Raw genomic sequence first — 26,158 nt, 5'->3', positions numbered from 1 at the left:
GATTCCAAAACCACAATTTTTATCATCAGGTTTATATGAATTAAAACGGACATTGGAAACTATTAACCAATATGCAAGCAATAATTTTCAAAACACACTAAAACAAAATTAGGACTAAATCAATAAAAAGTCATGAAAGGATTATGTATTTTAATCGACGTAACTAAATGGAGAAGGGTCAAAGTTCATGCAACTAAAAAGTGAGCGAGTCACACGTGTGCAAGAAGTGTGAACGTGATTCGGGAATTAGAGATCAACTTTTCTAAAACTCTAAAACAGGATTGTTGAAGAATTGAGGGAATCCTTTTGCCTCGAAGCTACGGTGACAGGTACACACTTTGTACGCTTTGTTTCAAGACGTTTATTTCAAAGCACTCAATTATTGACTCATTTAATCAACAGACGATAGAGTGCTCTTGTCACTCATTCTACCTGTGTCCGTAGTTTAAATGATAATAAATTCACCAACACGAACATTTCGTGACTGAAAGCTAACGGTGTTACGACGCCAGTTTTGTTCCTCTGTTTATTTAGAGGCTGTTGAGATAATTGACCCAATGATGTCGTGTTTGTGACGGCGAACTAATTCCTCCCTCTGGCGTGTTAATTGTGGCACTTGTGTAATTACAATTTTTTTCTACGTTGTGAATCGTCAGTCGTTGCCATTTATAGCTTTATGAATGAGGTTAAAATTAGCCGTACCTGTCATGTAGCCTTTGCTCAAAGCATGATTTATGGACTATAGTAGCAATAGCATTTAGCAAATATTTGTTGGCTTATCTATACATAGAAACCGCTTGTTGGAGGATAATCCGTCCGTAATGTATGTTGGCAATCTTGTGTGTGGAAGCAGGTGATTTTAAATTAACGTTACTGCAAATGACCACAACAGGAGTCACCCATGCTCACTCAATGTCATATACTAGTGCCAGTGTCTGCACAAAAAGTAAAGTACTGTACACCAATTAATTCCATCGTGATTTCAACTCCCCCGATTACATCAGAAATCATCACATTTGTTTTGACTGTGAGCAGTGAGATATTCAAATAAAAGTGCCTCTTACATCAATTAATGAGTCGCTTAAAACTCTCAGGTCAGAAGGGGCCGTGATGATTGTCCAGGCACTCACTGGTTACCTGCTAGAACATGTACCTGCGGCCGCCATGTTGGAGGCTGATACAGTGTTTTGATTCGGTGCTTATTGAGTGAGTTGATAGCCAGTGCCATGAAATGGTGAATTACTGTACAGGTGGAGTTAAAAGGTAAAGACAGAGACTGCGCCATTCACAAATCAGCAAAAATGAGATTACTGCGACCAGTTACCAAGTCAAAACCTGTGTTCTGAGCACTTCATTTAAGGTAAGCTTTATCACGAAGCAATATTTAAAAAATCATGCTGTACACACAATATTAAACTAATTTTAACATTTTAGTTTAGTACTCTTAGAACAGTTTTATAAAATATATTGTTACAGAGGTATTGTATGAAATACATACACCCCAGAAATGTAAGATTCTTTGATTATTAGAATTGCAGCTGATTTCTACCATGCTAACTGCTACCTAGCCTAGAGGCTAATGTTGGGGAACTTCAGTGCTGTTTTAGCTAAAGTAAGCATCTGACAACTAGGTAATTAAGTGAAATAATCAGTTTGATTTCCAGAAATGTTTGAATTGCATAGCCGGGTTGTAGTTGTTCATGATGGCCACTTTGCCATCATGTCTTTGCTATTAAATCCAGACCTTGTACAACATTTTAACCCTCATTGTAGCACATCTTAACTTAAGACAGGAATTAATTTGGAGCCGAGCTGGTATGACTTGATTAGGGTTAAACAGAAAAAAATGATGAAAAATGGACACGTGTTGGTCTACTAGTCTTTCTATTTCAAGTCTAGCTTATCCTCCTGATCTGAACCTTAAACATGGCACATAATACATGATGAAAAGCTACTGTATCTGATGGAAAAGTGAGTTGATGTTTACAAATAGCTGGGTACCTGGAGTGTTTGCCCACCCCTTAGTGTAAAATGTAAGAACAAAATCTATATCTTACCTGAATGTTGTCGGATTGTAGCATCACCATTTGTCCACTCTGCAGGGCAATGTTGTCATGGCCAGAGACGGACGGTTTGGTTAGTACGATTGGTGATTCATGGTAGCAGCTCTGAGCACCAGGCCCTTCTTATATTTCCCTATCAGTGCTTGTTTGGTTCTGCTCATAGTTAACTTCTGGGTTTGGCGTCTGCGGTGGTGGTCAGGTGTTTTTTCCCTACAGAGGACACCTTTGTCCCTTTTACTGACTAAAATCCCCTGACTAAAAACACGTCACCCTGCATTTTGGGTTTGGATGATTATATAGGACTATTTTAACGGCTTTCTGTCTGATACTGATCTTTGCAGTCACCCATACAAAGACAAGGGGAACCTATTGTAGCTTGTTTGCACGGTAGCTGAGGGGCTAAAAAAGAAAAGAAAAATAGAACAGATCAAAGCAACTTAATCTGTTTTATGACAATTTGTGAAACTCTTAGAAAAGTAGAAGTAAATGTTTTTTAGGTGGCTGGGGTTTGCTCTCGTTCTGTGTTTAAAACGCAAAACTTGTTTTACTACTAGATTACTCGTCACAACAACTGCAGTTGGAAAATAATTAGTAAAATGCATGAATTACAATCCTATTAATAAATCCTCCAGTTTCCTAGACTCTTTAGCATTCTGCGCCATGAGTTAAATGCCTCTCCTCTCCAGATTAGACGATAGTACCTGGCTGTCAAGGCCCTCGTATAGATTAAGCATAAATAGCAAGTGTCTTAGGGGTCTTGGCCTTTGGTGTCATGCTGCTGCTGTAGTATTGGGATCAAGTGTCAAGTTGTGTGTTTGACATTAGGCTAGTCATCAGACAGTGACGTTTTCAGTGTAAGATCATTGTATTTTACAGGGAGTACCGGCAGGATTACTTGTAAACTGCTTTCTGTCTAGAATTTAGGATTGTGCAGTATTCCTATGTGACACTGCATTCCGATCCTCTTTTTACTTATCCGTTTCTAAAAGGCTGCCTGATCCTTCCCCTCATAAGAGAGACTTTGGCTGCTTAGCAACAGTGAATACCATTTAAGCCTGGCAGCCTGCGGCCACTCCCCCTGCACGCCCCTACACTGGGCTCAGCAGGGATGAGTTAACATGTTCATTTCTTGGCTAACTTCGGTCTGGGCATAGACTTTGACCCTTGCACTGCTACCAAGAGTTGTAGGAAATTTCACTTGATGAAAGGCCCTCGAAGAGAGAAAAGCTAAGCACACAGGGCACCTTAACCCAAAATGTAACATTATGTTTGCACAGTTGACTGAACGCAAGGAGGGAGCTGCGTCTGCGCGATTGCTGATAAGTGAGTCTCATAACTACTGCTTGCTCAGTTGGTCAGATTTAGGACTTTTTATTTATTTATTTATTTATTTGCAAAAGCAGTAATTCCCTTTAATTAATCGTATAGTGATATTTTCTTTCATTTGTTTATTTTTCAAGGTGCCGTGTATCATGATAAAATGTTGCCATAAATGATGTCGTCAGGGCTTTTTTTTTACACTTATACATAAGATTACTGGATCAAATAAGCAGAATGTGTGCCCTGTCCTTTTGTTTCCGAATGCATGGGTGAAGTCCATTGATCTCAGAAGTGCAGGCCCTGCAATGGTTGTGTGTGTACAAACTATAGCCAAAGCAGGATTTGAATTATAATGCTTCGTTTTTGCCTGTTACCATTCAATCAGATTTGGGTTGTTGTGTTTGTGTTTTCTATGGAATTTTTAACTTGAATAATCTAAAACAGAGAATAATCAAAAGGTCAGATGAAGTTGCATCTTTATGTTGTTTGCTGCTTCCCTATGCCTGAATTCACAAATGAAACAAAGTAAAATCTAAGCAAAACATGCTATAGCAAGAACTTTTTAAATATCACTTCACTTAAAGTGTAGTTGACGCTTAATCAAGGATGTCAGTCAGTCTGCATGCTCGAACTGGGGGTGATATGATGCTCTCCTGTGGTATGAATCACAATGGTGCTTTTGTTGTCTTACAAGACTGGTCTTAAAAATGAGAGTTCACTAATTGCAACTTACTGAATTTCAGTAGACTCATTTTAGAAACCGCTTATAGTAAAGGGTTGTGTTGCTCGTGACTGAAACAAAGCACTTTCTTTGGGCCAAAAAAATCATGAATAATTTGTTCACCCATATACTGTTACAACGGTGGACTATGATGAGCGCAAGCAGATGCTCTTTTGAGACTGCAAGCATCATTTTACAACCATCAGCCTTTGTCTTTCGGGGTCATTACAGCGTGTCATCCTTTTCCATCTAAGCAAGTGGTTCTCAAACTTTCGACACCAAGTACCACCTAAAAAAAAGTAGTTGGCTTCCCAAGCATGACCAGAATGTACAATATAGTACAGTAGTATAGTTGGCCTATGTGTTAATCAAAAATGGGATATTTTACTCCTAAAAAGTATATTTAATATTATTGTAAGCAACCTGCACAGTTTAAACATTAACACTGTGCTTAGAAAAGAAGAAATACAACTTTGAGCTAAATAAACTTTTGGAGAACAAACATTTCTGAAAGATAAAGTGCAAATGTATTGTACTTGCATGATAAATTCAGCTGAATTGTACAAAGCTACTGTACTACTAGATAAAAAAATAAATAAAAGTTTTTCAATTTCAGGATTTTTTTTTGCCATTTTTGCACTCATCGGGCATTCTAGTGAATTTTCAGAGTAAAAATGTTGTTGTAACATTACTCAGTGACTCCATATTTTTTGCCCTTATTTTATATTTAAAATAATTATACAAATAAAATAAGGCTGTTATATCGGATTATAAGTGGGGGGGGGGAAACCTGGATCGGGACAGATCGGATGTGAATACACAATCCCAAAGCACAAACTGCGAGCATAAAGGGCACAATTACTTTGCGGGGGTTAAAGAGAAAATATTATGGGATAATTCTAGCCGAAATTAATAATGCATACTTTACAGAAAAGAAAGCAAAACAATGAAAAACATCAGACACTTTTAACCCAGACGTCCACAATCCATTCAAATACCGTGGCGTACCTTGTTCAGCCGGCGCTGCCCCCCAGTTTGTTTTGGTGGAGTGTGTTCGCCTTCTCTCATTGATCGCTCCCATGCTTCTCGCAACTTTACTTTCAACGCCCAGTTTCAATGACCAGTTGGAGTTCCTTCGTTAATCCTCCCGGAATGATGGCAAGCCCCAACTTTGTTTTCTTGCTTCTTCCCCTTCCAAATCATGGATTCATTGATGTGGAATTATCTTGCGACTGCTCTATTCCCATGCACAACCGCCTAACTGATAGCTTGCAGTTTAAATTATGCCGAGTAAGCTCGTCTCTTAGCTGATGCCAATTTTCCGGAGTTTCTTAACCGATGTTGCTTTGCACAATGCAAATACCGGCAGTATTCTGTTATCCGTTCCTGCTCGGTCTCGGCCGGTGTTCAGTCGACTCTGCGGATAGCTCCCGGGGACTGCACGTCGCCAAAAAGGTGGCGTCCAAACGCGGTAGACGAAATGAAGTACAGGAGACAGGAGGTCACTGCAATTTGGTGTTTTATTGTCTCTTTTTATTCACTTTCTCATTGCATCTCCACATTTGAGTACATACAGCTGCAACTCTCTTCTGCCTTCTCCCCTCTGTCCGCCGCTGTACCGTTAATACAAGCAATACTAGCAACAAGCATGAACCAGCCCACCAATCAGAAACAGGCATTGGCACAGCAAAATTTGCCCCCAATGTTGTCTTGAAGGAAAACCCCTCCGGAACTCTTTTAAGACTTTTAAGTGTGCCTTAAAGTCTTGAAACACGGTAAATTTTCTAGAAAACTTCTTGGGGAGCGGCCAGTTTACTTGGGCGGCTTGCCCAAGTATTAACATGATTTGGGAATGGCTGGCATGGGTAACTTTCACATCTGTGAAGGTACCTATTAATGCTGAAAGGTTTTGGAGAAACATGTTGCCATCCAAACACTTTTTTTTTTCATGGACGCCCGTGCTTATTTCAGCAAGGCAGTGCCAAACCACATTGTACACGTGTTAGAACAGCATGGCTTAGTAAAAAGAGTGTGGCTACTAGACTATGGAGGACCAAAAGTGCCAAAATTAAATAAATGAATACACCATTAAATAATTAAACATGGAATTAAATAAATCAATGTGTTATTAAATATGTCATTAATTAATGAAATTACCTATGATTATGTGTGTGTGTGTGTGTGTGTGTGTGTGTGTGTGTGTGTGTGTGTGTGTGTGTGTGTGTGTGTGTGTGTGTGTGTGTGTGTGTGTGTGTGTGTGTGTGTGTGTGTATAAATATATTAAAAAAATAATTCTCAATTTAATTAATTATTTCATGGTCACTGTGTTGTGGCATTTAATGAATTTATTTTATTTTAACTCATCCATCAAAGTTTGGTGGGCGGGTCCTAACACCTGATTGGTCATCCTGCTCACCAAGTCAAGGCAAATCCATTTCAGAATAATGAATTGATGCAGAGTGAGTAGCTAGTAAACACAATTGGATAGGCTGGGTGGCGCTAATCACCTCAATAGGTGCGTTACCATTAGACTCAGATTTACGCTCTCATGAGGTGCTGTTTGAGACGTGTTGAAATGGAAGTCACTTTTTTCGCATTTACTTTAGTCATGTGACCCCGCCCGGTAAAAGGGAGAAAAGGAAGTTGGAAGTACAGGGCCACTCGCTTTTGTGTCGGAATTGCTTCCTGAAGGGACTACAAGTCTTATTGAGCCAAGGCTGCCGCGGGCGGCTCCATACACGCATTCTATTTATTCTCGTGCCGTTCATGAGGAGCGAGATCTCGCGAGAATTGAGGCGGGACATTACTAGAACTATGCCTCAGAAGCAAATCACTCTTCAATGGAAATGCCTACAAGTCAAAACTGTACTTTAGGGAAATAGTAGAAATATCGCCTTTATTTTCATGTTGGTTTTGCACAATAACAAGCCTCGATCAATCTATATCAGCAAAAAAAATCCATCACTTAAGCTGCCATGTTTCTAACCTCTTCAAACCGAAGCAGTCGATTAGAAAAGATTTGAGTGAATCAGCCCCGCCCACTAACTTTGACGGGCAAGTTTGACAGATAAAATAAATTCATGAAATTTTATATATATATATATATATATATATATATATATATATATATATATATATATATTTATATAGGTAATTTAGTTAATGACACATTAAATTATTTCATGACACTTTTTTTTTTTAATTATTGGTGTATTCATTTATTTAATTTTGGCACTTTTTGTCCTCCATACTAGACTGGCCTGCCTGCAGTCCAGACCTGTCTCGCATTGAAAATGTGTGGCGCAATATGAAGCGTAAAATACAAAGAAGACCTCAGACTGTTAAACAACTGAAGCTGTACATCAAGCAAGAATGGGAAAGAATTCCACCTACAATTCAACGATTAGCGTCCTCAGTTCCCAAACGTTTATTGAATGTTGTTAAAAGAAAAGTGAGGTTAACACGGTGGTAAACATGACACATAATATTTCCGATTGACACCGTTCGAATATCAACTCTGCTTCAAAAAATCACACCTTCCGGGGTAATTATTGTCTATTCCACATTACTTACAGTATTGGCACAATTTAACGTTAAATATAAACTTTTCCCCATTAATTTTCAGTTGGAGTGACATTTTAATTTTTCTAACTCCCACGCCCACTTTAATGCATACAACTTCTTATCATTACCAGCTCTCTGATACTGCTCAGTGGTGCAGTTGGTAAAGTGCATTGTCCAGTAACCAGGAGGTAGCGGGCTGGCTATCATAGTTCCACTTTTTCATCTAAATGAATCGAGGGTACTGCATGCCTAGGTGGCGCTATTGAGTGACTTATTATTACTATTTTGTATTTTTCTATTGGATATCAATAGTTCCACTTTTCCATCTAAATGAATGGAGGGTACTGCATTTCTAGGTGGCACGAGAGTGATTTTATTTAATTTTTTCATTGGATATCATTTATTCCACTTTTTCCATCTAAATGAATGGAAGGCACTTTCAGATAATACTTTTCCATATAAATGCTTGCTTCAAAGATTCACGCCTCCCGGGTTCAAGTGTTTTTTTTATTAATTTATCTTTCAACTACAATTAATACTTTGTTTTTTCCCCACATAATTTATCTTTCAATTTACTTCATAAGCATTCAGCTATTAGCATTCAGTTTTCAGCATTCCCACGCAATTTCTACAGAAACTGCACTTAGTCTAGTATTGGTAATGTATTCATTTAAATATACATGATTTGCAAATATTTGTATTCTGTTTTTATTTGTTTAACATAAGCGGTTAAAATTGATGGATGGGTAACGTCCCGGCTTCATTGGAATTGGGTTGTGAATTATTGTATAAATAAAGTAAAAGGAGTCAAAAGTCTTTGAACATTGTAGGACTTTGCATTCATGGTGATTTAGAATGTCAAGTAACAATATATTTTTTTCTCATCTACAGATGTTCATGGAGGATCAGCACATTTGATTGGATTAGTGCTGCTCAACTGATGTATTTTCAGAACTTGATTCTGTTACCTTGCCACAACCTCTCAATGTCTAATTCAACGATTAACTTATCTTACAATGAATGTGTTGCACCACACAAAGACATTCATCTGTGTCCTCCTGCTGAAAGTCCGTACGACGACGTATTCCTGACGCCATCGCTACCGAACTTCTCCAGTAGTGTCACTGATCACAGAGATGGAGAGGCCAGCGCCTCACCTGACATCAACATGCCACCCAGACCTACCCTGGCAGATGTGTGTGAAAAAGTTACTTTGAACTCAGGGCATCCATACATTGGCATGACTTTCACACTGTCTAATAGCTTTGAGCTTACCTCCGAGGAAGACAATTTGAGTTTGCCTAAATCTGCTATGATTACGCCAAATGAAAAACAGGGGGTTCTTCATGGGACCTTTGTGTGTGAAGAATCTTCAGATCATAAACAGTTGGCTTGTGTTGAATCGGAGCCATTGACACATTACTCCGGAGCCTTTACACCAGATAAATGTGTTACTGTTATGCCTTCTCAGTCAATTATACAGGATATATATAAAGATAATCAGACTTCCACACCAGTACCAAACATTGCAAAGCAAATGCTTCCTTCCCTTTTAGAATCCCCTTGCATTGAAAGCAGTTCAACAATATTCCCCAATGAACCGCAGCCAGCATCTACCATGCCTCCAAATCATTGTGCTGTGGGACTACATCCATTTGTCAGAAGAATCAAAAAAATGGAGTCAGCCTTGACCAATGTAAACTCTAAAGTTGCGACAAGAACTGTGCACAAAAAAATTATGTCTGGGTCATCTCCACAACATAAACGACTGCAAACAATTGTGCTCACTAAATGCTCTGAACATCCTAGAGGAACTATCATAATTAGTCCAAGTAAAGTAAGGAATGGCAATTTATTTGTTCCTGTTGCTGCAAAAAGAGCAAACAGACAAGCCAATCCAACTGCTGCTCGCTTGGGTTTAACAATCACACAGCCATCTGAGAATACTGTGGGCAATGGAACATGCAGTAGTAGCATATCCAATGCAGCAATGAAATCATCTGTAGCGCAATGCAGAAAGGCCAGCACAGAGACGGAGAAAAACGCTTTAAGCCAAGTAGAACACTCGCCTGCTCAGTCCAAGGGCAGCCAAACCTTCTGTGTATTATCCCTTGAAAAATTCCCTGATAAAAGTTTCCAGAAAGGTCAGAAACCAACTCCAAAGAATACATCAAACAAAACTGGGGTCAAGTTATGCCCAGCTTTGCGTCAGGTCAAGACCAGGCCTCGTTGTTCATCAGAGACTTTGCCTTCCTCACTTCAGCCACCGAAAGAGAGGAAAACCATTTCAAAGTCCTCATCTAGCATTACAAGTTCAAGACACGAGAAACAAAATAAACCAGCGACCCCAAACAACTCTTCCCAGAGAAAACTGGCCTTGCAGACTGAGGCCTCTAAAAGACCTGCTGCAAGCCAAAGTCCTTGGGTGCTGAATAAAATCAGCCTAGTGGTAAGTAGATTTTGGTCATACAATCAAAATCAATGATCCATACACTGTTGATATGAATGGAACTGTTACTGAGAGTTGCAAATGGTCAAGACTTGAACCTAAAGAATTCCCTAGATGTGAAAATTTGCAGGTAGTTTGTAAGTTAGTCTGATGTATTAGTCTTAACGGGAAGTTTAAAAAAGCTGGGAATCTTACACCAACCTCTTTGCAGACAGAATCTGGCAGAGCAAGAGCAGCCACTTTGGAAAAGAGCCGAACCCAAGGACCGCCATCCCAAAACCAACCAAAAGGAACATATCTTTCGCAACCTCCCAATGCCAGTCCCAGGCCTGCTATTCAGTCTGTTGGCACCCCGAAGTCTAAGCAGAATATGACTGCAGGTAAAATGATCAAATTGCAGGTACATTTTAAAGGTGTAGTATAAATTATAAAGTATTTGACTTGGTTGCTGCTACAATATTTTGGAAAGTTTAGTAGCTTCTCCATTAGAGGGTGACATTTACCAGTTTGTATTTCAGGGAAACGGTCCTTTAGAATAATCTCACGTCTGGTTTCTTTTCATCTATCTTTCCCTTGGTCATCATTTTAAGAGCAGTCCTAGGGAAGGAAAAATAGTTTTCCTGTGAGTAGAACTCATTTTCGTGCTTGGAAAAACATGGGAAGGAACAGGAAAGTTCAGCACTGCTGTTCACATATGATCTCAATGTTTTAATAGCAACGTCGCGATCTTCTCTCCAAAAGGATGCATTCTGACAATGCAATATTTTTTGTTGTAAATTTTATATTTTGTCTGGAGTATGTAACATTGATGAGTTTTATTTAAGTATGGTCATTTAAGAATAGAGTAGGTTAACTTTTTCATTAATTAATTAAAACAGTATTAAATGGTGATTGATATGTTTTAGCAAATTTTGTGTTTCAATCCTGAGAAATGCACCACCAAGCAGTCTGTCCATCCTAACCAGTTTCCTCATTTAATTTCATAACAGGGAGTCAGAGGAATTGGGGAACAAGAGACCCAGCCTCGGCAGCACATGTCAAACCCCAGCTGAGTGTATTCCGACCACCTGCAACTCTGTGTCCCACTTTCATGGGTCCTCCCTCTACTCCTACCTCTCGACTACCTCGCAAGCCTTCTGTGCCATCCAGCAGACTCAACAGAGGAAGCATTCACAGTGATCAGAATGAAGGTGCAGCAAATACACAAGGTGAGCCTGTCAGTGTCTTACGTAGGGATGTCAGGGTCCAAGTGTGATTTGTGTGTTATGAAATGAGGCTTTTGCTGATTGTTTTCAAGTATGAGATACTTTTTTTTAAATTTGAACAAGATGTTGAGGAGAGGGTCTTAATAGTGACCCACTTAAAGGCAAAGACTTGTCGAAAATCCTTCTCATTTAATGTCACTTAGCAAAGTTGCTGTTATTGCAAGAGTGTCTTGTGATACTGCCACATGCCCAGTTTTGAACCGCTTACCTATCCTTGCCTCACAGTTTCTGCTGTAGCTGCACAAACCCCTGTTAAAACGAAAGCAAGAGTCATACCAACCCCTGGAAGGTGGACTGGACAAAGTAAGATCACACCTATTTACAAAAACATCAACATGCGCATGTTGAAATGTGTCTAGTAGTGCTGTTACTATCGAATAGTTTTACAATCGATTATTCAATCGATTATTCAATTGATTAATCGACTAATCTGATTTGTTTTAATTTTGCATTAAAGTGTATTACAAAAGCATTTTCCCCCTGATTACTGTTTACTAACCAGTGATTGGTGTTTATTTTGTACTTAATATTTGTATAGTGATAAAAAAAAAAAGGGGGGGATTGATGTTGTACCTACTATGTTACCGGTTGAGTCATTGTTTTCCAAAGTGAAAACAGATGTTCGCAAATGTTTTATTTTGATTAAACACAGAAGATAATCAGTCTTGACTACAGAAATCGGTGAACAATTGATATGCTGAAACGAGAGGATTTGGATTTTAAATTAAAAAATGGCTCCTAAATGATTACTCCATTTTTAAAACAGTTGTCGATTAATTTGATAATCGATTACTCGCCGTTTAATCGATTAATTTGACAGTTCTAGCCTTACAAGAGGACTTTCACTGACTGTCCTTAAACACTCACAGCTGAATCCCTAAATCAAAGTATATCATTTACATCCTATCACCACACTACACTACACTATACTATACTGTATTATACTGTACTATACTATACTGTAATATAGTCAGGAATTTGTGTAATCTAACTTTACTTTTGCCCCATGCATCACAGATATGGTTATTATTTGATGACTCAGTTTTTCCTCTAAAACGTCTTTCTGTGTCCCTAACAGTTCTACCCACAACAAACACGCCTACAAGTACCAACAAAGAAGCTACTACTTCTACTCCTGGTCCTCTAAAAAGAACCGCATCTTCTAGATTTGTTGGTTTAACACCAAGTAAACCAGGTAAGCAGTTTTTAACAGAGGTCAGTGCATTGAGAAATAAATGTGACTCTACAAGGCTGCTTTCAGTTCAGCCAACAGTGACAAGTTTGCACTTTTAAGTATAGAAGTGAAGCAGGATGAAATGGTAGAACATGAGAGCATGGAGAGCTAGATCAAATTCCCATTGGCTCCAGTATTCCTGCTTGCTCCTCCCATCGCCACTCTCAACCTTGAGAAGCCCCCACCCACCCACCTTCCTGCCCTAGCATCCTGCCTGAGCTACAGTGCTGCTAGTGTTTTGGTCAATGACTGAAGACTCGCTTTACCAGCAGTTTGCAAGGCCTTATACAAAATATTGCTGAATGTCCTTACATGGAGACTCTACCATGATGACCTGGGAGTTGTCCCCTTTTTCTGTCTGTTATGTCTCAATGGCATAGTTGTTTTTTTGGAGGCGAGGGTGCGACTCATGCCTTGTAGTTTTTTTTTGGGGGGGGGGGGGGGGGGGTTCTAGCCAACTTTATAACATTTAACTATTTTTTTCTCCAAAAACTTGTATATGTATGCGGTGGCATTCTACCTTGATTTTTGAGAGATGTTATGGTTACCAAAGCTCTCACCCTCAAACATCCACGTGCGTCTGACAGCAAAAGGCTTACTCCGAAACATTCAGCTGCTGTCAGGATGCCGGAGAAACACGGTGGTTTTCCAAGCAGGTTAGTCATCTCATTTTGGCTCGGCTATATGGCCTCAATTTGCTAATGTTTTATTTACAGTACTTGACTCGTGTTGTAAACTGTGTGCCTCTATGTTTAGCATGGCTATTTACTTGTCTCTTAAGCAGGAGGTTCAGCTTTCATTTAAATACAGCAAGTCACCGTAATTTCATCCAGGGCAGTGGATACAAATTAGATTAGAATGTTGGCTTTCACTGTACAACCATTTCAATAGCCATGCATGGTTTTTACATTTGTGCATGAGTGAAAAGGGGAGACAGAGAAATGGAGAGAGAGAGAAAAGGGAAATTTTTGGCCACATGGAGAAGACCCACTTATCTTGTTTGAGCCTAAAATGAGGCAAGGTTATTTTGGGCTTTACGTTGAACCTCACAGTGACTGTATATCAGTACTGTAGGAAAACTAGTTGGTTTCCCATAAAAGTTGAATGCTTTAATTGCCATTTAGATTTTTGAAAATATAATATAATTCTTAGCATTAACTTATCTAAACAAATGACACTACTACTATAATTTAGCTTAGAAATCTCACAAATCTGATGTAGTAGTGAACAAACGTAGCGTCCCATGTAACGTAAAAGTATGACTGAACTGAGTTTTCTTTCATTGTGCTAACAAAGAACTCAAAGCAAGTGATTATGACGTGACGAACAGAACAACTCATCACCAGTTCCATGCTGTGATATCTCCTTACATGCCAACAAAAACACCACAGTAACTGTTTTTTTTCTCCTTTTCCTTTTTGATATCTATTGTCAGAGCAAACGGAGCAGTCTGTAACAACTTGCAGATTTTTTTCTTCTTCTTGAAAGTCCCTAATTCTACACTGCATGCAGCTGCTCTGACAACCAGCTGCACAAAAGTTACAATACAGTGGAAAATGACTAATTATTGTTTGAATAATTCCGTATGCTCTGAAGAAGTACCATTCTGTAACTGTCTTTGTCCAATCCGAAGCATTTTGTCCACTTACTCCAACAACTGAAAGCTTGAATGCTTTAAATGGAGTTGTTGAATGCCCATCTATTATCTGAAGTAAAATGTTAACTAAACGCATGTAACATAACATTACCTCTGAATCTTTATATTATTTTAAAAGGAGCTAATTTTCCAGGAATATAGTTGTGCACATTCCTGAATGTTGCTTGATTCTGGAAAATGTTATCATATCCCATATCCTCATCACATTACACTGCAAAAGCTCAGTGTATATGAACATAGATATTTGAAAGTGATGGTTCTTGTACAGACAGCAGAGGGCAATCTCATTCAAGTAAACCGATTTGCTGACAGGCAACAAGAACTATAAACGTCAAATCAAGTTCATCCAATGTCTATAGATTTAAAATGTGCATTTCCCATCAAACAAATAATTCTATTGAGCTTTAATCTGCTCTACCAATCACAATTACTTTATATTACTATAAGTTATTATATGCTGTATTTATTTTTCACATTTGTATTATATGCCTTATTTGACAGCTTTGCAAACAACAATCTTGTTGCTTTTCACGGTATAGGCATTTTGTTTGGTCTGGTGTTAGCATTGACACTCAAGCGTTCATGTTATTAATAGCGTTCCTCCATTTTTCCTGTGCTTAGGTGAGCAATCAACTCAGACCACGATGCCTAGATTTCTTTTTACATGAATGGTACTTAATGTAGTTGGCTTTATGCTATATGGATGAAATTTGTTTGAATTTGCAGTAAATCTCAAATTATTGTAACTTGGTGTTAAAGTGTCCAGATCAGAGCACACTACAGAATGTATACAGCTATGGTTTGTTTGTTCATTTTAAATCACTAATTGTCTACTCACTGATTGAGTGAACTGACAACCCTGTTGGTACAATAAATTATACTCAGTGAAAGCTGGTATTCCAGATATGTCTCAGTTTAGCCTTATCTGCAATGTTGCGCAACACTGTGTATGGTTCCTCCTGGTGAACCGGACATTGCAAAACATTTTTTTTTTCTAAATGTGTGAATTATTTATGCTACTTTAAACATAATGTTTATGTTATAATATCATGATCATGCAAAGTTTGTGTTTTTCTATTCTCACAAATGTTCTTAATAAACAAAGGTCTCTTGTTTGTTGGATTCCGAGTGTGTGTGTGTGTGTGTGTGTGGGTGGGGGGTAATTTATTTATAAAACTGATGTAAATCTAGACTGCACTAGCAAAACAAGCTGCCCTTGGTGACTAGGTCCACAGAGCTCTGGATTGAATTAGGAAATGGAAAACGAATTGCATTTAGAGGATCCATTTTTATGCCGTGCCATCTGTGAAACAGTGCTGGGAATTGTCAGTGCACTTAATTGGACACATGTTGACTGTAGAACCATCCACAACTTTGGCAGTGGCGCTTGCTGCATCATTTAAGACCATTTTGAGTTGAGGCGGGTATCGTCGGACCATGTACAGTACCGTATTACGCTCATGGAAGGGGGATTGATGATGATGATGAACACTATCACGACTCTTGATGCTTTTTCTTTTACAGTAGAAAAGAACAAGCTGAAAAATGGTTCCCGACAGCAAGTTTCAACATCCCAAGCAAAAGATAATATTGGACCTCCAGATGTGGTGCCTCTTAATGTCCAACGGGATGACAGAAATGTCCAGAGGATCCAGAATCTTGTGGGACTGCTTGCAGCCTCTAACTGCAGATTTGAAGCGGTGACGATTGTCTTGCATCAAGCGCTGGCTGAGGTATGATCATTTTGGGGGGATTTTAATTATTGTACAATTAATTAGAAATATATGCACAATTATTTTGAGAATAACGGCCAATTACACTGTTATACGGTAAGTAAATAATATATAATACAATAATAATGCTATAATACTAACAATAATGCAACCGAAATGCTATTTATACATACAGACAATTCATCACCTCAACAGTTTTCTTTTAAACATGGATATTTAAACACATTTGAATATCATGCATCGAACAGTGTCATGTGACTGACTTCCAGGAAGCAAATGCCTCCAGGGTTTATTCTTGCCCACTATCCATTATGAATAGGCCTGACAGATCACGACACAGTTCAGCTTCAATCATCTTTCTTCCTTCTTATATTACTGTCAAAACAAAATGATGTCTTGGGAAACTACACAGTCATTACCCCTGGTTACATATTGGTTTTTACTTTTATTTCTTTAATATGCATGAGCGTAATTGTGTTGACTTGTGTGAGACAACAAAAGAGGGATTACAAAATATATATATATACAAATTGTTGTAAAAAGCCCCAATTATGTTGCTGACTGCACAGAGAATTTAATTCCTCATAGTAAAAATATAGATTTTTTTTTTAATTCAGTAAAATATTTGATTAACAGTGATAGGTGGTGATATGATCAATATGAATTTTCAAATTGTATTAATCACTGAAGCAAAATGTTAGGAAGAATGTATTGTATTCAGGTAATGGTATATTAATCACAAATAAAAAAACAGCAATTAGATTGATCTTTTTTTACAAGGTTTTTTTAGGAGAAAAAAACAAGGCTCACTTTAAAGCTGATAACTGATGTGCGTCATCAGTCTTTTTGATATGAATAATAGTCAAAACAACTCTTCGAAGGATTTGAAGCATGAAGGACTTCATCCATTCAATTAATCTTGAAAAGTAGTGAACAACCTGTAGGGCATATTTGGAAAGTCGTGGCCTAACCTTTTATACCACCTTTCCTTAACCTTTGTGGGAAGCATCATTGGGTCAATGCAAGATGAAAAGGTGCTTCCTTTCAAACAGGAAAATACAGCATTTTTTTAAATGATTCAGATTCATCCATCCATTTTCCAAACCGGCCATGCTGGAGCCGATCCCAGCTGTCAGTGGGCGGTAGGCAGGGTACACCCTGAACTGGTCATCAGCCAATCTCAGATTCCACTTTTCTTAATCAATGTCATTGTGCAACAGCAAGTATTGCTGATGAGCGTATTGACTTGGTCATTAAACTATGTCTGTAGCCTGGACCGTAACATAGAATGGGTAACATTTCCTTTCAAAAAGTCTGGTCACTATGCTAAAGGTGAGTCAAAGGTTACAGCAAGGCTAGAGATTTCAAAGAGAATTTAGAATTCAAACAACCTTTTCTTTAAATATTGTGCCTTCTCACTCGGATAGGAAAGTTGCTAAACAAAAGCAAGAATGTGAAGAGCCCCATGATCACTAGAAAAGCAATACATTTCTTGATGCAGTTGGCCAATTATCATTCAAATATCTTTAATACAACCCCTGGCCAAAATTATGGAATCACCGCTTGGACGATGATCATAAATAATAAATTTGGGAGAAAAAAGACAAACAATGGCTGTTCCACAAAACTTAGTTTGTTTAAAAAAAAAAGAAGAACACCCTTTTGGGCTTTAATTAAGAAATACATCAAAAAAGCAAGAAGGAAAATTGGTTCAGTCAGTCAGTCATGTATATATACTGTATAGGTATACATACAGTATATACAGTTTTGCTTTAGGGTCAGTAAGCTTAAAAGTGCAACTATAGTGAGGAAAAAAGGCACAATACCCATAAAATCCAAAATACTGTGGCAATTGTTTACATCTTTTCAGAGGTTGAAGTGGACATGAGTAGAGATGTGCATGTGAATTTTGGTGATTTGTTGTATTCTTGTGTTAATAAGGTGCTGTTTAGCTTTTGTACATATACAGTTGTGATTCACTTAATTATGAGGTAACTGAAATCATGACAAAGACACTGCACCACTAGTACTTAAGAACCAATAAGAAGCATAGGGAAGGCACACACTTTTAACATACTGAAAAACTGTCTCTGAATGTATTTGATGTAGTTTTTAATACTAACTAGTTGTCAAATTAATTTGTCTGCCTTGTCAGGTGATAGCAGGATGAGCCCTTGTGACAATATTTTGCATAGTTGCAGTTGCATATAGCTGGTGTCAGTTATATCTTTTCACGAATATATGCTTTTGGTTAGTTCACATGCATGCTTTTTTTTTGGGACCATTCGAAAGGGTTGAAAATGGCTGTGGTCTTCGATGTAAAGGTTGAACAAACATGCCGTTTTGCTAAAAGCACAAGGATTCCACCAGATGCCAACAATATGCACAATTTAAGCCTTAAAACGAGGGAGCTTCAAATTGGTTTTCAACAAAGAGTTCACTTGAAGCACATGTGACAATATGGTTGTTGAAGCTCCCTGTGTTGAAACGGTCAACATATATCCTGCTGATACTTTTGACCCAATCACTGATCCCTGCACCATTTTCCTCTTTTGCTTGGCAGGATTGTGAAACTGATTGCATCAACAAACGCAAGACAGTGTCATTTCCCTCAGCCCTCACTCACTCCCTTTTACAGCACACAAAGCACATAGTATGCATCAGCTCCATTAGCAAAATATAAGATGGTATAATTAATTAAAATTCTATACGCAGTATTGTAACGCTAAGGATGCTTATAAATGAGACGGTTATTGTGTGCCGGCAGTGCACAGTGGAAACTACTGGTCATTCAAAGGCCCAAGAATAGATGGCTCTTCCCATCACAGTGTGAGAATGCCCCAGCTGTTGGCTTGATATGGTAAAATGAGCTTGTGGCCGTACCACTTAGCCAGCTCTGCACATTGTTTCTTATCATCTGTTTGAATGGTGTGATAATGTTGTGGACAACTGGCTGTGAAAGTAGCAGGCAACACGCAAATAACTTGACTCTTACTGACTTTGACATTCAAAATATGTCCCAGATAGTGTAACTTGATGCACTGAAATCAACTCTTGGCAGACAGAATTTGGCAATTTGAAATTTTGTCAGCATTTCTCACAGTACAGAACAATTTTCTCATCCAGTGCGATAGTTGAGAACTGGCTTCTAATTCCTTGGTCAACCAGCTGCAGATCATTATTGCCTGAGATTAGTTGCTAAAAAGTGAAACTGGACATCTGATGTGTCACTGTACAAAAAAGGGCGTGTAACGGTGGAATTGTGAGCATGAGGTCCACAGAGGGAGTGGTGCAGAGCTTTAGCGGATGATTTAATGCTGTGTTGGATGAGAATGGGGGATGGTAGTAATGAAAGCTGTCCTCATGTCCCCCTGGGAAGGTCACTTCCCATCTTAAGGTCTGCTCCATCATGTCTACAAATGATCTGGTTGCTCCATTTGGACTGCTTGCATGTGCTGTCTTAAAGTGACCTCACCTCAGTAGGGTGGAGCCTGTTCTTCCCTTGGAAGCCTGCCCCTTCGTGTGTGTGTGTGTGTGTGTATTTGTTTTAATACAGCAGTACACTTAGCAGTCAGTTAGCTCAGCTGGAGCAACAGCTTGTAATCTAGGAGGATGTAAATGGAGGTGGTGCGTCCACCTGGACCGCTGTTTGTCCTGGCTTACTTGGTGTGTCCAAACCCCAGTGGGGGGCAGGGGTATCCAGGGATCGAAGGCTGATGTCATGGGCTGTTCAGGCAGCAGAGTGTGCCTTAATGCTCCCTGTGCTGCAAAGCAGGTAACTTCCATAGATGCTTCATTTATAGGCATTGTTGTAAATGGCAGATGAAAGGCTTTGGTGTATGTTTTGTATTGGAGAGTGATGTTTGCTTTTATTTTTTTAACATTTAGATTTATGGCCATTCATTATGTGGCATGTTGTGATCACAATTAGGGATTGGCACAGTAGAAGAGTAGATTAAGTGTCTCAACGGTTACGTGTCTCTTATCTTCTTAAAAAGCACCGCAGCAAGTGCTGCTTCACAGACTTGGTCTTTATATCAAGGAACCGTGCCAGCACAAATAATTAGATAACTCTGAACACGAGTTGTCTATCAAGTTTTACTTTTATTCTCCTCCCTTATTCATGATGTTTACTTTTGTCAGCAACTGTAGTCATGTATTTGTATTTGCTAATATCCTGGCTAACTGAATTCATTAAACATTCCAATGAACATCCGTGACTTCGTCATATTGTTTTTTAATAATATGTGGCATTATTGTCTTTTTTTTTTAATGTTACAATAATTTAGCCATCTAAACTCTGTTAAATGTTTGTGTCAGATTTAATTTCGTTGTCTCTTTGATTTCATGTGTTGGATGTGTTTTAACTTGTGTGCAGCGTGATGAAGCCACGGGTCAATGCAGAGAACTCTCTCAGCAGTTGGTCAAACTCCAAGGAGAGCTCGGTAAGATGACCCTGGACTTGCACTTGGTGATTGTACACACATGGCACTTGTCTTACGCTTAAAAGTTTCATAACTGTCAACCCAACAATGGGGAGTAAGCGGGGGGGTGTGCATCTCTTGATGCTTATCCCAATACATGGGGTACGATACAAGTCAAGAACAGTACATGTCAAGCGGAAGCATTTGATTCAGTGGGATTACGATTCAATAAGGTACAGCTGTAGCTTCGATGTTGATATGTTATGAGCTCTGCGTAGCCCAAACTATTCTAGTTCAATTCAAAGAAACAAATCATCAGCAACATTAACCCTGATTACCTGTTGTCCATCTCTCATAAGACGGTTCAATATGTATCTCGATACATAGTGTATTCGGTCGGTTCAGTTAAATCAAAACAGATTTTCCAATTCAAATCCATTTTTGTTACACAGTTAATAGTAAGGCCACGATGTCATCCTAAAAGCAGTCAGCCATTTATTTTGTTCCAATGAATTTTTTTGCTTTGTTTGCTTTGAGCACTCTTCGTTTTCAATTTTAAGCAAAACATGCGGTATGTGTGCAAGCAAAGCATCAAACAATTATCTCACAACAACCATTAAGTAAGCTTTTTGTTCACTTAGTTTGTTTTATCCAAAAAAAAGTCTCAAAATGTTAACAGTAGCCGTGTTAATTTACAAATTGATGTGAACGCCATCTTATTTGCATTTTGCAATTCACGAAGTCGCATATTTGCATTTTTTCCCCCCCTGTGGAACCCGTGTTCAGCTAAGGTTCACTGAAAAAAACAACTCAGTCACAGGTTTGGTGCTCTTTTTTTAAAGTTTCAAGATGGTGCCAACGCCCTGACTCATAGCATAGGGTCAAGGAACTGTTTTGAAGTGATACTTGATTAAGCTTTTACTTCCCACCATAGGAGCATGTTCCATTAATCATTGTGAGTACTTTGAAAAGGGCAATAAGTGAAGCCTAGGGCTGGACTGGCCATCTGGCGTACAGGGCAGATGCCCATTAGACTGGTGTCTTTCGGGGCTGATGCAATGCTATCACTATATATAATAAAAAAAAAGGAATCCGTTTTACATTTTGTAAAATAAAATATTCCCCCCAAAATACACATTGTAAAGTTGAAAATCAATTATTTAATTTGATATTTGTCTAATATTTTGCCATCAATGTTTTGAAGATTTATGTGCCTTAAAAAAAGCAAATATTTGCAAACCGTTTTCTGTCCACTTACTTGACCCTTTTGATAAAACCAGTCCTTCCAAATGATTTATTTCCATTAATCTTATTTTCAGCTTGTTATGCAGACACACACACACACCTTGTTTCAAGTCCCTCGGGACTTACACATGACCGCTATTAAATACTGAGCACTGATCTAACGCATTCTTTTGTCGAGTGGTCCGTCAGCTACCCTGACCTCAAGTTGACCTTGTTGCATGTACTCTAGCAACAACTGTTTGAAAGTGTTCGTGTTCACTTTCCTTTCCAGGCCTTACATTCATCCTAAAAAAAATCCATTGATGTCCTCAGCCATCACTGTTATCCAGTCAGTGCCACGCTGCCTTAAAATTATGCCAGACATTGCATCTATCTCTATCTGTTAATCCCAAAGGTCCATCCCATGTGAAACTGTGGGCCAGAACATCTAACTTTAGTGATGGTATCAAATAGATCCACATTCACCATACGAGCCAAATGGTGTTTGTTTCAAGGGGCGGAATTGGACTAAAGGCTCATATGACCAGATCACAGTTGCACATGGTTGCGGAATGCACTTTCTTGGCCTCTACATGCCACAGCCTGGTAGCTGGTCCCAGTATTGGCTTTGCTTCTGCTCCTGGATCTGCTACGATTATTCCAGTCTGCCGAGGGTGGTGCTTCACACTCCCACAGTCATTTTGTATTCCTCTGTAACCCACCAGTTTAAACTATTAGACTCTCAGACATTATTGTGAATTATATATGGATGGATGGGATGGATGGATCCATCATTGGTCCAATTCAATGAAAGCTGCATTAAGGATTTAGTCACTCAGCAACTACGGTTGAGCAGCTCATGTTGAATATAAACAGCTGAGACATTGAGACTAGTAGACAGAAGCAGAACAAATGTCTGTGCTTTCACAATGTTCATAAGAGCAACAATTACAAGGTCGAAGGGCCTCGTCTGAAATCTTTTACCCATGGTCCAGTTTTTGCAATGTGAAAAAAATGTAACTTTGCCAAGTTTGGGCAAATGCCTTACATTTCAAAGCCACATAACCTCACCCAGGCATCGTGGATATCAAGAGTAAGTGTGCTCAATAGACATTTACATTCTGCAGAGTGCTCAGCCAATTCATCGGAACGACTGGAAAAGGAAAAGCAGGACTTGCAGGATGCTCTGGAGTGTGCAATGCGGAGACTGCAGGAGCAGCACCAGAAGGACCTGGAAGAGATGGAGCAGAGGCTGCAGGCCTTCTACCAGGCCGAGTGGGACAAAGTCCACCTCAGCTACCAGGAGGAGGCGGTCAAGTGCAAAGCTCTGCTGGAAAAGCAGGTTTGCTGCTCTCATTATAAAAATAGTGAATGCACATCAACTCTGGGATGAGCTAGTAATTGAAATGTTTCTCCAAAAGATGGAACAACTTGAAGTCAGTCATGATTCCATGAAGCTGGAATTGGAGCACAGCCATGTAGAACAGCTGCAATGTGTTGAACAACAACATGAACAGTCACTGGAAGGTGAGTGATGGAGAGCTACATTTCATGTCATTTTGGATTTCCACTATATACAACTTGATGCTAAATATTCAGCTTGCTCAATGTATTCAATCATTTTAACGGAATGTTTTTCTTTCTTATCTTTTTCAGAGCTCAGGAAAATTTACACTCAGCAGCTGGAGTGTTTGGATGCAAGTTTGAAGGATTCAGAAGCAGCACTCTCTGTAAGTTGGACTGTTTTTGTTTTTTTTCCAAGACAAACAACCTGTCACCATGTCATGCATTAAAGTCTGCCTTTTTTCTGCAGGCACAGATTCAAATGCTGACTCAGGAAAACGCTGACCTGATCGAAAAGTTTAAAGCAGAGGAGAACAAGCGGAGAGAGCTGGCGGAAAGTCAGGTGCTGGTCTCTGTATCTCGATGTTGTTGTACGGGTGGGAAAATCATAAACCAAACCATCCACAAGAAAAACCCCATCTTGAATGACTGACATCATGATCTGCTTGCCAACTCACTAAAAACACTGCCCTTTCCAATTTTTCATCTCTTCTGAGTGCAGTGTTAAAGCGAGTCTGCATCAGTATTGATTCAAAACCCACTCAGCATTCTGCCACGTAATTAAGGGATCTTCATTAAACCCCGCCCACCATAGGATTGCTGACAGTAGCAGGAGAAAAAAAAAGTCAACATTTCAAAAATGCTCTCCCTGTTAAAGCTAAAACAAATATTCTAGTTTATCACTAATTATGTGATGGGGTTGAGATTAGTGCACTCAAGTTGTTCTATTATTTATAAAAATTAATTGTTGCTGGAGTGTTGTTGCCGTTTTTCTATGATCTAAGGAGTCCCAAAATGTTCTTGTTCTTTCCCTGTAGAAGGACTCTCACACGGTTTACCTGGAGCAAGAGCTGGAAAGCCTGAAGGTGGTGCTGGATATAAAAAACAAACAACTTCACCAACAGAAGAAGATGATGATTGAAATTGACGAACTGGTAAGCTCGAGAGCCGAGACGAGGGGACTGCGTGCTGGTGTCAAATATAGCATTGTTCGCTCCCTTCCTTTTTTTGTCTGCCAGCTTGAGAAAAATGTGAAGTTAGACGAGAGCCTTAAGAAGGTCCAGCAGGAGAACGAGGACCTCAAAGCTCGCATGGAGAGATATGCTGCTCTCTCAAGGTGAGTGAGTTTACAGCCACATGATGTGCTTTAGGAGTTGACTCCTGTTAACTCAAATATCAATGCTGTCGTTTGATATGGATTATTGGCTGTACTGTATACGGTACGAATAATTGTTCCCGATGGGATATATTGGATTTAATTTCATCAATGCAGCATCACAAAGGTTTTTGATCACACCTTTATTAGGTACTTGTTCTTGTTTAGTGTTATTATTACCCAAGATTTCAAAATTGCTCAAAAAGGCCATCTTTAATGTTGACTCATTTGTGAATGTGTATAATAAGGCTAATATCTGCCCAAGATAAAATAGCTACACTTGAACTTCATCTGCTTGCTAATGCATGATGAAGAAGTCCAGAACATGCACTATGGTCGTCTATAAACATACATTTCCTATTTTTATTAACGGAAATGTGTTGTTGGTTGTCTAAGCTGATGGGTTTGTCTCTCGCAGGCAACTGTCTACAGAGCAGACTGCGCTGCAAGAATCCCTCCAGAAGGAGTCCAATGTGAACAAGCGTTTGTCGATGGAGAATGAAGAGCTGCTCTGGAAACTCCAGAACGGAGAACCGAGCAGCCCGCAGAAGATGTCCCCCAGCTCTCTGTCTCCATCCCACTTCAGCCCTGCAGCCTGCCCGGCCTTCCCGCTCTCGCCCAGATAACGACGGCCCCTTGCTTCCAGGAAGCAAACAGACTCACTGGCGTCGTCTATCTTAAAGGTCACCCTGTTGAGCTATTGGCGTGGTAACGTTATCATCAGCCTGTGGGGGTATTATCATATTTTTCAGATAGACAGAGATGCAGACTGTAAAAATGATGCGCACAAGCACTTAATAAGCAAGGCCATGTTGTTCTTTGGCTATAGAGGGATGGAGGGGATAAATAATCTCAGGACTTGTATGTCATGAACTGTGATTTATTTTGTATTTTTTATGGTTTGTTTTTTGTTCTTGTAGCCACTGGAAGCTCAGCACTCACACTGCATGTTCCTTGATAACACATATTCAGATACAGCCCTGCCGTATTCAGGCTGTGGATTCCTGCACCTTTTAGTCACGATTACGTTAAGGTGTGACCCCCCCCCCCCCCCCAACTGTCTTAGTGTAAAATTAAACCTAACCGTTTAGCAAGGCACCAGCTTGATACTATGGCAGGTACTGCATCCCTCTCAAATATGTTACCCTTACTCTTTTTGTTTTTTGATCACGGGACCAATCCCAATTCTGTGTGTTCTGTATGTCGGGCCCAACTTCGCCCCCTTGAGGAATCGTAACACATCTTTAAAATTGGGGTCTGTTGGCAGTAGGTGGCTTTGTTTCCGCACATTGTCTTGGAAATGTCTCCTATACAGAATTTGAGTGTAAATTCTATTATTGGTGTGTTGACGTTCTTTGAAATATGCAATTAATAAACTTTATTTTAAACCTGCTATATGAAATGCATTTTTTCTTCTTCTGATATACTACTCACTTGGTTTTATTATTGGCTATTTGTTCAATGTTTCAGTACTTTTTGCGCAACTTGTCCTCTAACAAGTTGTATTACAAAATGCATCCTATACATTTTGGGGTTCAGTTAAAATTGGTATTTAAACAGTTTCCCTTCATCGTGCGTTTCACATTTTAAGAATTGATCAACAATACTTCACCATTGCAAAACATCAAAGAAGATGATGCCACAAACCTCCACTGCATCAACGGGTTGTTACACAGAGACGGGAAGACAACCGGTAACAAAAGCAACGAGGTGGACATCATGGGCTCAAGCCCCCCAATAAATAGAATTTTAGCTGAGTGTTTATGTTGTTAGGAGTTAGCTGAT

The 26,158-nt window shown here is 39.2% G+C and overlaps 1 protein-coding gene across 3 annotated transcripts; it reads left to right on the top strand.

Annotated features, from left to right (window-relative positions):
• Positions 1 to 208: 208 nt before the first annotated feature.
• On the top strand, positions 209 to 25,768 carry mtus1a (microtubule associated tumor suppressor 1a). Of its 3 annotated transcripts, XM_086084206.1 has the most exons (16): positions 230 to 329; positions 1,251 to 1,360; positions 8,560 to 10,117; positions 10,329 to 10,497; positions 11,107 to 11,325; positions 11,608 to 11,685; positions 12,461 to 12,577; positions 15,798 to 16,006; positions 20,385 to 20,451; positions 22,782 to 22,996; positions 23,076 to 23,181; positions 23,311 to 23,384; positions 23,468 to 23,560; positions 24,036 to 24,152; positions 24,237 to 24,334; positions 24,792 to 25,768. In XM_086084206.1, exons 3-16 carry the CDS (start codon positions 8,609 to 8,611, stop codon positions 24,997 to 24,999), a joined length of 3,279 nt encoding a protein of 1,092 aa, XP_085940332.1. In that variant the 5' UTR covers positions 230 to 329; positions 1,251 to 1,360; positions 8,560 to 8,608; the 3' UTR covers positions 25,000 to 25,768. The 3 variants fall into 3 exon arrangements, with proteins under 3 accessions (XP_085940331.1, XP_085940332.1, XP_085940333.1); XM_086084205.1 differs by lacking the exon at positions 1,251 to 1,360 and having other exon boundaries at positions 209 to 329; XM_086084207.1 differs by lacking the exons at positions 230 to 329; positions 1,251 to 1,360 and adding an exon at positions 3,190 to 3,386.
• The last annotated feature ends 390 nt before the right edge of the window (positions 25,769 to 26,158 follow it).

Source organism: Leptonotus elevatus, chromosome 9 (genome assembly GCF_054856555.1).
Source record: "Leptonotus elevatus isolate MCC_2025b chromosome 9, RoL_Lele_1.0, whole genome shotgun sequence".
In the NCBI taxonomy this organism is placed as follows: Eukaryota; Metazoa; Chordata; class Actinopteri; order Syngnathiformes; family Syngnathidae; genus Leptonotus; species Leptonotus elevatus.
This window is presented reverse-complemented; position numbering and strand designations above follow the sequence as displayed.

Coding starts and splice junctions, on each gene's coding strand:
- mtus1a (XM_086084205.1), top strand. CDS start 8,609: ATGTATTTTCAGAACTTGATTCTGTTACCTTGCCACAACCTCTCAATG. Junction 10,498..11,106: donor TAAGCAGAATATGACTGCAG/GTAAAATGATCA, acceptor ATTTCATAACAG/GGAGTCAGAGGAATTGGGGA. Junction 11,686..12,460: donor TGGAAGGTGGACTGGACAAA/GTAAGATCACAC, acceptor TGTCCCTAACAG/TTCTACCCACAACAAACACG.